The sequence below is a fragment of the Gasterosteus aculeatus genome, chromosome 15 (genome assembly GCF_964276395.1).
Source record: "Gasterosteus aculeatus chromosome 15, fGasAcu3.hap1.1, whole genome shotgun sequence".
NCBI classification, from domain to species: domain Eukaryota; kingdom Metazoa; phylum Chordata; class Actinopteri; order Perciformes; family Gasterosteidae; genus Gasterosteus; species Gasterosteus aculeatus.
This window is the reverse complement of record NC_135703.1, coordinates 13,685,247-13,700,635: the sequence shown is the minus strand read 5'-3', so window position 1 is coordinate 13,700,635 and position 15,389 is coordinate 13,685,247. Positions and strand designations below refer to the sequence as shown.

General features: G+C 45.1%; 1 protein-coding gene across 16 annotated transcripts in view; it reads right to left on the bottom strand.

Moving 5' to 3' along the window:
• Positions 1-2,210: 2,210 nt before the first annotated feature.
• Positions 2,211-15,389, bottom strand: part of smoc1 (SPARC related modular calcium binding 1) — a 35,153-nt gene continuing 21,974 nt past the window's right edge. For 4 of the 16 annotated variants that reach the window (XM_078089796.1, XM_040199390.2, XM_078089799.1 and 1 more), the window contains 6 exons: positions 13,578-13,770; positions 12,172-12,254; positions 9,036-9,141; positions 8,178-8,422; positions 7,311-7,364; positions 2,211-3,988 (listed from right to left, as the gene is read on the bottom strand). In XM_078089796.1, the coding sequence (XP_077945922.1) occupies positions 3,972-3,988; positions 7,311-7,364; positions 8,178-8,422; positions 9,036-9,141; positions 12,172-12,254; positions 13,578-13,770 (698 nt within the window). In that variant the 3' untranslated portion in view covers positions 2,211-3,971. The remainder of the gene's footprint in view (positions 3,989-7,310; positions 7,365-8,177; positions 8,423-9,035; positions 9,142-12,171; positions 12,255-13,577; positions 13,771-15,389) is intronic. The other 12 variants (XM_078089798.1, XM_040199392.2, XM_078089801.1 and 9 more) reach the window with 3 other exon arrangements.

Here is a 15,389-nt window from a genome sequence, read left to right as displayed (position 1 = left end):
AGTCACAGGAGCGTATTTAAAGAGAGGAAAGAATAATTATGGCAAAATACGTCGTCCACCTGCACGCTTTGTTCCTGCAGCTGAGTTCTCAATCAGCGTGTGGACACGCCTGTCTGGAACATGACCTCTGACCCAGGAGCCCTCGCCTCCCGGTAGGCAACCCCCCCTGACCTCGCTGGGCAGGTGCTGCTGCAGGACCAGAAGGCATCAGGCACAAATGGTGAGCGGCATGCCCCCCCGCCCCATGTTAAGTTATCACACGGACTAATTGCCCTCTACAATTACCTGTAATGGTGTCTAATCTGTTCCAATAAGTGTTTCAATGCACACAAAAGTGGGGGGAAAAGTACATGAATTGATTTATGGACACTGAGACGTGTGGTACCGGGCTCTAACAGTCTGCTGCAGGGACAGATGTCAAATATTTCTTCTTTCTGTTAGTTAAGGTGTTCAGTGAGGAGAGACTGGGCTCTCTGTATCTGTATCGTGTATCTTTATTGTAGAGATAACATGATTCAGCAGCTGTACCCACAAATCCCTTCTAAAACCTAAAATTCCTGTCTTCACCTATGAAACCCCTTCGGCAACCCCCACCTCCACCCCACCTTCAACAAAGGAGAGAAGGCGCTCTCTCTAAAACACACATGCATCCCTAAGCAGCTGCGCCATCACGGAACTCTTTTGAACTTCACACTGGAAGTCAAATGCCACATGTGTCAGTCCAAGACAGATGTACAGCAGCTGCCCGCCGGCTCCAATTTCATCTGTGATACAACACTCTCACCCACCCGCCCCTCCCAATCACTAGCAGCCTCCCATCACGCGCCGACAACATCTGCACCTTTTGAAGTCTCATCCCTAAATCCATGAATCTCACACCCACACAAATCATGAGGCCAAACCGAGTGCATCTTTTTATGCTTTTATCAGTCAAGAAAGGGTTGCAAATTCATTTTAAATCATTTTCATGCAAGAAGAGACTTTTTTTCTTACAATATCACCTGTCAATTTTTAAACAAACTTTAGAAAGTTGCAGGACATAAATTTTTTCTTTAAACTCGCTATTGGCAGTTTATTGAATTGAATTAGCGTGGCTGATGTGTCATAGATGTGTGTGTGTGTGTGTGCATACTTGCCTAACACGTGAAGTGGGCTTCTCCACCGCCACCGTTAGGGGGCAGTGCTCAGCACCCCCCACAGCACTGAGCACAGTTTGATACATGGTGGTGTAAGTGTAAAACAGCATCAGCATCGGATCTATATCTACTTTTGTTGGTGTGATTTCTAGGATGTTGGTAAAGACCGTGGGAAGAGAAGGACATTGTTTTCTGGACAACAGAAATCCTGAACATTTCTCCTATTTTGTAAAGAATAAGCTTAACAGTTACATGTTAGCACAACGCACAATGCCCTGCAATTTACACACCTTCAAACAAACGATAAACAAATGCTATATCTAATATTTTTGTCTTTATTTCATATTATTATTTATTTAAATGTAGCCTCAGTTCAGCCGGGGAAAAGAACCAGGTGTAACCCCCCCCCCAAAGTCTCCCTCAGCACACGTCCCCCGTCGTGATTAGCAGCCCGTTGGGTCGCTTTCAGATCCCTCGTGTGATCTGCAGCTCTGCGGCGTCTGGAAGCACTTGGGCCGACACACACAGGCCCAGTGTTCATCCCCGACGCCTCTCCTCTCACTCTTGGCACAACTACCCACTACCAATTAGACGAGGCTAGAAATGTGATTGTAGCGGATTAAGCGCAGTTAGATACTGTATACATTCTTGACCGCCAATAGTTATGAACGGGGGGCTAAAACACGAGCTGCAATAGTCAAATAATCCCACTAGAGATTTTAAAAACCAGCGCTCAGGGTTTATAGCGTACAGTCTGCTCCAAGCACTGAAACTTGATTTTGCTACTGTAATAGCCTGTTGTTTGACGTGATGTAAACACACAGAGAAGTATATATATATATATGGGTATGTACACCTATAAACATATGAGTGAGTAAGTGAAAACCAATATAACCCATAATGAAATTTACTAATTCAAACAAAAAAAAGGTTATTGTACATATTTACAACGGGAGCCTGTCTTGTCTCGTGTTCATGAGCCTCTGCAGTGACTCTTGGGAATACAAGAAATAAACAACACCACAACAAGTGCACAAGCATTCAGACCACAATAACAGACTCAAACGTTTACAATTTTGCAACTCAAATTGTTCCCAAATGTGAGGAAGAAACTTTATTTTTTCATTCCGAAACGTGATACGGTCTTTTTGGGTGTTTCTCTTCCTGGCCTGATGCCCTCGTGGGTATTTCAGAAAGACGCACTGCATCGTCTCGCTCCAGGCGGCAGAGCTCCAAGTAAGTGTTTTACAGAGCAGGGCTGACATAAACTGTTAGAGGACGATACGGGTGTTTACATACACAAAATGACTGGGGAGGCTCAAATATTTATTTTAGGAACTGGCATTTGCAAATGCCACATCTTGCTGACAATAACTGGAATAAACGAGTATGACGGGTGAAAGGAGCCGATATTAACGGGACAGTGAGACGGTAAACTCCATTTGCTGGTTGGGTTCAGTCATCTGTCCCACCGTTCTTTTCTGGTACTAATAGGAATAGTTAATAGTCATTCGCTGGACTGTAATGTGTTTTGGACAAAATAAAATCCCCACCAGGGGGGCTTCGTCGTAGATTTGTTGACGCTATTGCAATATGTAAAGGTAGCCAGTAGAACACTATGAACTCACGATCACCAAAATAAACATAAAAGAACATGCAGACTTCACCATCAACACTGTGGAAATACAATTAAGCTGTTTGAACCAAGTAAGGTAGTGAAACTAGCCACATAAAATGATACATAGAACCAGAGAGACTCAAGTTATGTGTAAAAGGCCTTCATTGTGGTTTCTCAAAGCTGCATGAATCAATTGTTTAAAAATCAACATCAAATCCAAAGGACAGTGAAAGTGGTTTCTCACGACTTTAAAAGCATTTTAACAACGTCGTTATTTCTGACAACTTCTACACTTTTTCCACAATCGGAACAATTAATGTTAATCTTTTTGCCAGGCTTTTTTCTTGACTGAAACTATGTCACGTTTGTTAGCAAAAAGGTTTATACAAGAGTAGGAAAACAATGACAACATGCGCAGACAACATGCAGATAACTGAGAAACAACACGATGGGCTTGTATTGGTTTTGTACTGAAAGTACACCTTTGAGTAACCGTGTGGTAAGTTCTTACAGCCTAGTCCTCCCCGACACTGGCACCGTGTGTCCTGAACCAAAAACAGACCACGTTTTTCACAAAGATCTGATTGTGAAGCCGTAAACGTATCGGCGTGTAGTCCTGTGCAGTGCAAGGGGCTTCCTCGCCTAATTATGTGCATTTGGATTCTAATACACAGCGTTCACTTGGTGCGGCAGACACATACATACACATTTCCATAGCAACTCCTTTTTGAGCATTGAGCCACTTTTGACTCTAAGCTCCTCTTTAGTGACGCTACGTTTAACAGAGGAAATGTAAGTTTTATTCGATAGTCAAAAAAGGTGTTGCTGCCTTTTCCTGTTATGCGAGGACGAAATGAATCACAACAGCAAACAAAAACCCACGGGGGGAATGTGGTATCTTACACATCTTCCAGTGGTTTTTACAAATGTATTCTCATTCTCACCTTTGCAGTCACTTCAAGAGAAAGAAAAAAAAGAAAAAAAAACACGTACAAACAGATAACATGTCAAACACAGGGAGGAGAAAGTGCAAATATTTTGGCGCCGCTTCGTTTTCTTTTCATGTTTTTTCCATTCACTTTCTTTTTTTTTTTCTTCTTTTTTTTGAAACCCAGGAAACTTTGTGATTTTTCGGCCCCATCTTTCTGGTTCCTGTCAGCGGGCGTACAGATGCCTTCCCTCTGTGCCCTCGTCTCAGCTTCTGGGTCCTTCTCTGCTCACACCAGACGACCTACTGGGAACACAAAGGCGATTAGAGTAAACACGGACTCACGTTTTAGTGTCCCTCGCCCGTAGCTGCTGCTACAACTTATTCCCATCAGCAGCCGAATCTACAGGATAGAGTCAGTGGTTACGAAGTGAAGCTGTCGACCGTTCACACCGTCACATGTGCGGACATTACGTGACGACCACATTCTCTCAAGATGTGCACGCGTGCATCGGTTCTGAAAGCGCTCTTGGGGAAGTCGGTGCTCTGCACGAGGGACGGGCCGCTCCCTCATCAATCAGATGAAGGGAGGGGGGGGGGGGGGGGATTTGGGGGGGAGGAGAGGCCTGGGAGAAAGAAAAGGAGATGGGTAAAGAGCGTAGATTGCTTACAGATGGCTGTCAAGATGGGAGCAGAGGTCCTCCAGAGCCTGTAAGACCTTAGCGCTGTGTGTGTGTGTGTGTGTGTGTGTGTGTGTGTGCGCGCGCAGGTGCACATCTCCGTCACTGCTGGTTATGTCAGTGCATTCGGTTCAAAGTCAAATATTTTGGTTGAATTTGAAATGCACCACAACACGTGCGGCGCTCCACGAATCCCAGATTAGCTTCCATCCGAGTTCCTTAGTGAGTCATTTCACCTTTTAAGTATAAAATAAATGTCACAGCCACCAATTTCTACCGAGTGGGATCCAGATGACGGTTTGCAGGCACAGCTTTCACTTTTTTACGGGACTAAATGTCAGTTTCTGTTACGCTCTGTTCAAAAAACACAACAGTGAATCAACGTATATCCACCGAGTCCATCAAATAGTTCTTTATCTTACTTTTCAAACACAAACAGACAGAAAACGCAATGCACAGCATGACCAGCCACCAGTTGTTACAAACATTATGTTCAGAAAAAGTAATATAATATATATAATATACTCGATGAATGCGTGCCAGTATGACATTTACCGGCAAAGATACCGAAGCAATGCGGAGCTTTGACTCTCTCAGACCACAGTTGGCTATAAAGAGAAAAATGAAGTCACTGAGGACACGGTCTGTGCCATTAACACAAAGCCCGCCCAGCCTCTCCCTGGACACCTTGGCCCCACTTGTGATAAAGAGCTGAAAGCAGATCCCGTCTCACGGTGACTCGCCTCACCTGGGACCAGCTGGGAGTCACGCTGTCCTGTCCATCCTGTACATGGTGGCAACTGGGGTGGGGGGGGCGACTTGGCCAGAGATAAACAGGAGCGAGTTTACCATCACACATCGCATCGTCAGAGTTAATGCGTAGCGCTGGTGAGCGGAGGCGATGGTCATCGGACGGTCCCTGTCCTCTCGGCTACTTTCACTGCGGTAGTTTGTGGAGCTGATGTCACACTAATTAAAACACAAGTGCTGTTGGCTCTGAGAGGACGGGGCTCTGTGCTCCCTAATGGTCCTGCAGCCCCGGTGCCAGGCCTGCCTCATAATGCCCCCCTTTCATTCCCGGCCTAATGACGGACACAGCCAGGACGAGTGGGAGAGGAAGAGGAGGAGACGAGCGAGAAGACGGGATTGACAGTGTTCAATGCAAGCTTCACATAGTGAACAGAGCCGGGTCAGGTGAGGGCAGGCCCCGAAAGCGCTCTGGGACGTGGTGGCAAACAGGACTTGTGTTTCCTCTTAGTCTTCAGTGCTTGACGATGTCAAAACAGCTGTAATATTCATTCATCATAAATCCTTCTTTTCAATGACTGCTGTCTCTTTTCTTCCCGTCTCGCAAAACTCAAGTTGAATACCTCCCTCGAAGCCCGATAATTCACTTGCTCCTCCTGAAGATGTAGTAGATATCATATGTGCTCACACCCACATTGGAAAACCTTGGTGAGTGGGGGCCAAATTGGTCGGATATTACTGATGTCACAGCAGCGCGCACAACTTTTTTCCGAAAGAATTCTCCAAAACTCAACGAGAGCCGCTGCGTCCGATACATCAACCTCTGTGAAGGCCCACGACAACTCCCCTAATATCTCACGATCCCGAATTCCCATGTCTGTGTGCGTCTGTGTGCGTGCGAGTGTTAGCGCACGTGTTTGCACTTACTCAAAAGCATGTTTGTGTCTTTTGAACTAAGAGCTCTCAAACGTGGTCGTTGTGTCTTTGCTCGTTGCAGTGAGGGAGACACAACGCTTGGGCCTTTGGCCGTTGTCGACGTGTCGAGGGCGAGGAGCCGGACACAGATGTGCTCCCATCTGCCGCACGTGCTCCCAGACACTCGCCACAACACGTAGTGCGAACTGTAAATATGTCCAACAATTCTGATCCGAAGTTGCAGCAGAGCACAATAAGATTTAATGCCTGGCGTAAGCACGGCTTGACTTATTTAGGATTGGCTCGACGCGGCTGAACACAATGGCCGTCTATCTTCGTCGTTGCAGAATGCCGCCACATGTTCCCACAGACTCCGTCTCTACATACCTCACTCTCTCCACAGCCACCGCGAGCTCAGAGCGCCCGAGCGGCAGCACGAGGAGCCGCACGAAGCGGTCAGGCCGTTTGCCGCCAGCTCTCGAGCGTGAAGGTGAGAGATTTGTTGACCACAGGGAAAACGGCGGGCCGAGCCTCCTTCCCCCCGCTCCTGTTTACCCTGGCAGCGGAGCGCCGGGGTCCGAGAGGCCTGACGTTATGCCCGCGGCGAGCCAGCGCCAGGGTAAACGCATGACCTCAGCGCGATGTGGCGCTGAACCGGCTAGAGTCAACAGAATTAACGACAGCGGTAATTGCTAAACAGAGGAGGGGTGCGTCAAAACAGTGTTAGAGCTCCTCTAGCATCAATCAGAGGCCGTTTCCATTTTTGGACAATTTGGTTTTGTCAAAGCAGGGAGCAGACAACGATGTGGTAAAGGTCTGGAGCTGAAGCTAAAAAAAAAATAAACCTAGCTATTATAATAATAATGTTCACGGCAAACATCCCAGGCATCCTCTCACTGTACGTCAGCTTTTCAAATGTGATGATCTGCTGCTTTTGCTTTATCATATGATGAAAAGCTCAATATATTTGGGGTCTGGACTGATTTAGCAAATTATAAAAGGGCATTATAAGTTTTCTTCATTTTACGGACAAAAGGATTTATTATAGGAGAAATTACTGAAGATAATTATGATTTGCGACTTTCTATCTTGAGATGGGATATAATTGGTTTCTTATTGAACCATTCACTAAAAGATCATAAGTCACTGACTTTACTCAAAAACAGCTGTAGACGGATGCATTTCCCCAATAGGAATGTTAATGGATTACACAATAAGACAACTACAGTGCAGCACTCAAAGCCAGAGGCAGCCAGAGTTAGTGAAAGCGTATTAGTTTGCCTTACTGAACAATTTTGTCCCTTGCCTTGGGCCTTGGATGCCACTTGTTGTGGAGCTTCCTGCGAAAGAGAAACAAAACAACGGTCAATGATTGAACTTGATGGATTTGTTGTTGTTCAGTTACTAAGAAGGTCAAATATGCCATGAGAAGAAATAATTGTAGACCGTTTTGAATAAAGCGGAATAGTTGATTATTTATTAAACCTCATGAATCAGCACATCTACCCGCTGAACAAATCTGTCACTAGTTATTTTTCCTTTTATGAATGGAAAGATTTATGTTTTAGATCGGTGTTAAATCTGTTTTAAAACAGAGCATCTCTTTGACTACTCACACATTTCATTTGGATTGTAGCTGGCTGCAGCGTCTCACTGGGGGGGGGGGGGGGTGCTTACTTAATGACCGGTTAGGACCAGTGTGTAGTAGCAGTGATGAGACGTGTCTGGATCCACTAATGCGTTATGGTCTAAACATCAGTCATATAGACCATATTTAGACTGCCCCCACATCTGTTAGTCACATGCGCTGCCGTTACCTCATGACGAAGTGACTAGTTAAAATCTGTCAAATGGAAACGGTTCTGTTTATTGTAGCTTACACTTGGCAATTAAAAACAAACAAACTTGGAAAATGTTAGCACAACCATGCACCTCTTCTTTCCCCCAAAAACCCTCAACTTGACATGTTTCTCGAAGACAGTTCATTCGTTTGTTTGGTTTTTAAAGTAAGGACCTGTTGAACAAAGGGCCTTCATTGTAAAAGGAGAAGAGGCTTTATTCTCCCATGCTGGGCTGAGGTTCACACCAGGGGCATGAACCTACTGCCTGACCCTGCCTTGCCACCCTCACCCCCGGGTTCCTCTTGCTCTCACCCTCCTTGCTGACGCCCAGGCAGCCTTTCAGCTCCTGCAGGGAAATGGCTCGGTCCTTGTTCAGGTCGCAGTAGTCGGTGAACTTGCGGGCGCATTTCTTGGGCTTGGCTTTCCTCTTCAGGTACCTCTTAAACGGCTTCAGTTCCTTCTTGTTGATGTCGTGGCTGCCATTGTTGTCCAGTTGGGCAAAGTACCAGTGCACCACCCGCTCCTCTAAAGTGTGGCTGGGATCAGGCTCAACAAACCTGGTTGGGATTAGAGACATGTGGGACCTAAAGTAGTGATGTTTCAAAGCAAAACATCTAAAATCTAGTTTAAAAGGCAGATACCCTTTTATAGTCATTTGCATAGCATTAATACACGGATAAAGGAACATATGTCCAAAAATAAAACTGGAAATATACAAGACAAATATAAATTTGACTCGGATTCTTAACATGCTGACATGCTGCCATTTCTAATGAAATCACATCATCTTTCATGCAAAAAGGATGTCGATCTGGATACCAGGGGCATGTTTTATGTCAGGGACTGAGTGTATTTCATTACAGCTCAGGACATTACGTTACAAATTCCACGTTGTAGAATACACCAACTTTAATCCCAGATGCCCTCAGGTCCCATCGGTGCATAAAGTTCTAGCGTTGGCGGAAACTGAGCACAAACTCTGTTGATTCCTGTGCCAAGATCATTGCATGTCAGAGATAAAATATTAGCGGTCATTTCAGAAAAAAACAGAGGAACGGATGATTTGAGAAAAGCCAGAAGAGGTGGAAGTTTTCCACAAATGATCTGCCATGAGGTATCCTGATCAGCCAACACTTCTTCAACTCTGCGTGACAATACTTAATTACTTACCTCCCGCCACCGGAGGGGGCTGGTGAGTTTATGGCTTGCACCATGTCTGTTGTGAGGGCATCCAACAGGCTCGTAATGAATTCCACTTTCTTCCCTTCTGGGCAGCCTGGCACAAATCAAAAGACAAGAATAAACCAGATTTACCTTCCAAGCGATTTGAGTCATTACGGCACAGCGAGGCCACTAAAGCCTCGAACACCAGCAAACCAGAATCCATCAAATAAATAAAGCTCGTCCGCCCAACCAGGTGCATCTGTCTGTTCCCCATTACGGCTCAACCGGTGGAGGTGAGATACATAGTTTGGCTGTTCTGTAAGTGCTCAGGGAAGCAGAGCCCGGGCACATGGCGAGAGGCGGAACAGAAGTGTGCGGCCATGAGAGTTGTTTGGGGCACTGCAGACCCGTTAACTTTTATGACACAATTCGGAACACTTCTTTTTTTTTAATTGCCCAGATGTAAGCTTTTAATAGCACGCTAAACCAGTGCAAATTTTTCCCTCCTAATTGTGTCTCTTCAAACACAGCTGCATAGTAAACTAATCTTCTCATTTTGTTATTTGTTTTACCCTTCGTCTTTCACTCAAGCTTTCCCAGTCGGGACCCCCCGTTCTCTGCTCTGTTCATGCTTTTTCGTTCCCTTTGTGTCGGATCAGTGGGTTTTGCGGGAGGTGGTCCGCTGCCGCCAGGTGAATCCAATTAGCATTTCCAGGAAATGAGCAGGTCTGAGAAGCCCTGCGTTGCTGTGCCTTAATCCAAGTGTTAAATTGGGGTGTTATGGAGCGCAAACCGTTGTGTTGTGTGACGGGCACGGCGTGCTGCAGGACCTGCAGAGGTGTTCGACAGATTGCTTATTTTAAAAGGTTTTAAAAAAGTTTAAAGTTGAATTCTGGCCCGGTTTAATATAGTGATTAAATAAAAATAGAGAATCAATTATTATGTAAGTCTGTGCTGTTTTAATCAATCATCAACCAAACACTGCAAACATTTGCCAGGTTGGGATCATGACATTTTATTACAGGCTCAAACTTAATTCTGGCGCCGTGTTCCTACTTTTCGACCGTCAGAAAAGGGAACTCTAAACTGTTTGAGCGCGCTGGGTTTACCAATTTAACATTTTCTCTCTTTATTAACTGATGCCAAAGCAGCTGGTTTAATCTACATTCAACCCCTGGTAATACAGGAGCGCCGGCCGGACACACGCTCAGCTCTGTTTGCATTGCTGCATTCGATCTTCCTCTTGTGTCACCGACCCCTTTTAGGTTTTAAACATAAATGTGCTTACTGCATCAAAGCTTTTTGACTTTGTCAGGAGCCTCTACTAAAAATGAGACGTTTCTTTTTCACTAAATTATAAAATGTTCTGTTTGAAATTATGACCTTTGTGTTATTCGGGCGGGTTTTGACCCAGTTATACAAATAAGGTGAAGCAATAATTAGAGCGAAAACTAAAATCACACTCCGAGTCAGCTACTCCCATCATGTGAGCTTTAGGAGATTCTCATTTTTACTTTTTATCCAGTATACCTGCACAAAAACAAAACTAACACAGACGGGCAAGTTTAGACATCTGAGCTCAGTTTCAGTTTTTTTTTCTAATTGAAATCGAGGGGTATACTGACTAGGAAAAGGCCCAGAGGCCCAAACCAAAAATATTAAAATCAATATAAATGCATAAGGAAGCCTAACAAGGTAACCAAGAGTTGAGCAACGAATTGGATGATGGATATTTGTTTTCAGTGTATTTTACAGCTGATTTAAGAAACGTTAACATAAGAGATGGTAACAGAACGCTCCCACAGGAGGAAGGTTCAGCACAGCTACGCCGGTATGAATGCAGAACTACATTTATTGTTGATAGTCTAGTTGACGTTGAACAAAAAAACAAACCACTTCCTGAACCGATTGAAGCTATCAGATCCCAACCGTTGGTCTTAAGGGAAGCGCTCCAACGACCCCCCATATCCTCTGCCCACCTTGCTCATAGGCTGCCCGCTTTCACATTCTCCTGTCTTCTTGCCTCGGAGTGACGACCATCGCCGCTTTGTTGTGGCGGTTCAGAACATCCCTCTACAGTACATAAAAGTATCTCCACTCAGCACCCCGTGGTCTCCCAACACCCCCAGCAGCCCCCACACAGCCCCACCAGCCCACCACGCAACACTGGCACCTTCCATAAAACATGCCCCACATCTGCTGCACAGTCAGGAGTCATGCTTGACTCTGTAAACTCACCAGATGGGGAATTAAACAAGCGTTACAATGCAACCTGAAATGAAGGGAAAACACAAGCTGATGTGAGTTAGCTGTAACGTGGGCAGAGGAGTTTGAGCCGAGGTTACGACCTCTGGTTTAGAGCAGACTCTGATCTTTGCCGCCAGGGAATCCAACAGCACAAAGTGTGCTTTAGACCATTCTTAATCTAAACCCTCCATCAGGTCATCTAGTGTGAAGGAGAAAAAGGATTTCCATGTCTCCGAGCTATAATGCTGTCAATAGATATTTTGACTGAACCCAGCAGGTCAAGCGTTTCCTCAAATGCTGAGGTGGATTGCGTGGCGCCGTACTAAGAGCTGTACGTATCTTTCCTCCTTAAAGCACTCCCCAAATAAGAAATACTGAGGAAAAAGTGTTCAACGTCAGCTTCAAAAGTCAGCCTGTCAATACCTAAAATAGTCAGCCGAGCGGTAATTCCAGAGCGGAGGAGATTCCATATCACACGAGGTCATAGCCAAGCTACCAGCTCCGTTAAACCAGCGCCTCCCCTGCATGTGCTGGAAGCTTTCAGGGTCTCAGGGTAACATTGGCAGCTCTGTAACGCTGTTCGTTGGATTTGGAAGACGTTTACGCTCCAGCCACTTCAGCCAAAACGGTTATCCGATATAGCTGCACAGATGCCAAACGCGTCCACGTCTTTAAAAAACAGAGATGTAACTAAAAGCCCAGCAAGGTTAGCTATGACCCAGAAACTGCTTCGGTCCACAATTGCTCAAAAAAACGCAAAACTTGTATGATTATAGAACTACATATATCATATGGCATATGAGACCCAAGCATTCGTTACTAAAGAGCGTTGGACTTTGCAAACGATCCAGGAATGTTAACTAAACTGCCACGCAGTGAAAAGTGTAAATTAAACCTGTCAGGTCTCTGGCTTGGAAGGGATCTTCGGTGTCCGAGATGCGAGATCGCGCAGCGCCGTCACACTCTGGCGTCTGGTACCTGTTACACGGAGACAAGAGGACAGCGGGGACAGATGAAGGAAAGAACAGACCGGTCTCAGCAATGTGGGATCAGCGGGAAACAATTTGAAAAAAAACAAAGGATTATCTTCTTCAGGCCTGAGAACAATCTGAGCTGCGGCTGATAACCAGGAGGCATTATGGGTGCAGCAGAGATATCTGTCCATCCTCATCCTCTTCTCAGCATGGCTCTGTACTCAGGTACGCTGGTGTGCCTTCATAAGACGACTCTACAACCTATTCCTGTTTAACCTGCACATTCACTGTTGATCTGCAAATCATTATTGACACTGATTGGCTTCTTTAAAAGTGATTTGACGTGACGTCATAACAGCCCGCTCGGCATTGTGCGTGGCATGACTCGTTTTCTCCTGGCCGTTGTATCAGTGGCTCTTGCGACATGTAGAATGGAAAATTGAGCATGTGTGTCTCATTTGCCTTTTTAGAAGCAAGTTGTTGTTTCTTTTTTTCGGTGTGCAGAGCCACAGATCCAAGGAGGGATGTCTGATGCATGAAAATGCACATTGCTGTCAGAAGAGTGACGTGAGGTCTAGACCAAAAAGTAAAGAAACGTTATTTAAAGAAACGGTCGACTCGAGGTTGTCATGCAGTAGCTCCGAAATGCAGATGTAAATTCAATCTGTGTATGGGATTTATTTTATTTTTAATGCAGCTGTCGATGATATATTTCTTTTATTTATTTATTGTTTTGAAACTAAACCTGCGTTGTCAATTATTCAGCCTGCAGTGACACCGCCGCCTAACTCCTCCTGTAAAACAGTAGTGAGAGATGACGCCTCATCTCTTTACGGCTGCTTGCCGTAAAGTTTTTACAACATTCCATCCCGTTCCCCTTATCCCGCTCACTTTTTAAGTTCACGCTTCACTCATGAAAGGTTTTAAAAATTACATTGCCTCTTTTCCCACCAGGGGTTAAGGTTATGAAATATATCAACAGCTATTTGAGACTTGTTATTTTTCACAGAATTGAATTGTCCTCTGTGGGTTAACTCTACTAACTTTGGAGATTGATTTTGGTCATACATCAGGCGCATTGGGTATTAAAAGTAATAATATTCCCATCAACTCCAGCAGTAACTATGGTCACCATGTATTGTGAGCATGTTAGCATTCTGATGTTAGCCTTTAGCCTGGAGAAACATGCTTCAGTAAAGCCTCATGGAGCATAGACTTGAAGAATCATTAAATTTAAATAATTTACTGAACGTATTAATGAATGTAGTAACCACACTTTAAGTATTCAGTCTTTCTTGCTTTGAGTCCGGGTGAAGTGATCTTCTACCTGGTGGATGTTGCGGGAATCGGCCGTCCCGTGTCCACCAGAACACACCAGCAGTAGCCTGTGGACTGGTGGCACTGGACCGGCTTGTAAAGGCCCGCGGCCCCGCAGTCGGGGATGAAAATGGCCTCGCGAGGATTCTGCCGAGCCTCGTCCAGCGCACTCTGTCGCTCCTGGTCACAAGAGGGAACTTTCTCTAAAACCATGAGAAACACACTCAATACAGAGGCACCACAATCGGGAAACCAGAAACACACAAAAACATAGAGCAGATGTCACTGGCCAACAAGGCTATTTGCACCCACCTCGGGCACATAGTGTACGCATGTATGTTGGCTGTGTATAGTCTTACTCTAGTTTCCAAAATCAAAACGGAAAATAGTATTGGAGGAATAGAAAATAAGTCTACTACTTGTTGAGAGTTGAAAACTCAGTTTGACACATTCATCTACCTGAACCTGCTTCCTGCACATCGTATGAATTGATCTCTAGGTTGTACTTTGTGAAAGTCACTATTTAGAGCTTGAAGGAGCCAAATGTTGCAACTCCAATCTTCAAACTTTGATTGGGATTGGCCAGCTAAGTATTGGTAAAAGGTGCATTAAATAACATGTGTCTTTCTTCGGGTCACTTTATAGAGCAACTGAAGCATATTCAGGGCTTTCTGTAGGCCAACCGACTGTCAGTCATCATTCACTTTGTTTCTCAAACGATATTAAATGTGGGTGTGAAGGGTATTAGAAGCATGCATGTTAGTTGCCTTGGGAATAGAATTTGAAAAAAAAACCTGTGAAAATCTGTGAATACTCATGAAGCTCCATCTGCTGACCTATACTGTGGGATGTGGTGAAATGGGTGAATCTTAATAGAAGATTTCCAAAACAGTAACCCAGTGTTATGTCAGAAAGGCTGCAATCCACCACTCGTGTACCACGGACACAAGAAAACCCTAACAAGCTGTATTAAATACTCCGTGTACAGCGTCATGTCCGACTAACCCTTCCATCAAACCTCTGGTTGTACCGGGAGACGCTCCTGCAGCACCGCGTACCACCACACGGTGTTTACATTCACATCCATTTAGCCCATCGCTCACTCTTGAACCAAGTTCAACAGAGCTGCATGCTGAACCTGTTACCACGGCGACGAAGTGTGCTTTTACTGCTCCTCAAGCCATTCTTCACTTTGCCTTCAAGTGCTCTACAAAGCATCGAGCCACACTAGGAGGGTCACAGAAAGCGTCCCGGGCCTGTTCTTCAGGGTGGTGTTTTCACATCGTGGAGCTCATTGGAGCCATTAACAGCCGTCTGTGCCGGTAGCTCACACAGTTCCAGTAACCCGCTTGTTTTCTGGCTGATAACAGTTGCCAGCAGCCTGGTTAATATCCACAGCAAGAAAGCAACTAAGAATTTGAACTAAAAGGCCATATCGTATGATAAAGGGAAGCCTTCGCTGTGTGCACAGACGGAGACCCTGTGGCCGACACAATCGGAAAGTGAAAGCAAACCAAATCGATGGGGTCATTATTCTGAAGCCTTTCAGTGTGAAATCCACGTTTACTTTACCAAAGTGGGGTCAAACTTGTCTTTTGCCACTTATACAATGAATCAAATGACTACGTGTGTACGGGTCCATCGTTGTGAGAAACTCGCTGGAAATTATCGCCCAAATCCTCAAAAGTTCCTTTGGGAGTTTTAAGGTTATTGTCGTTTTACGGCAGGTTTAGTTTGACCAATTACAAGGCGTAGATATTCAGAAAGTAGAACATCCAGCAGCTCAAGAGCCAGATCATGTTGATATTCGTAGTTGCTGAGG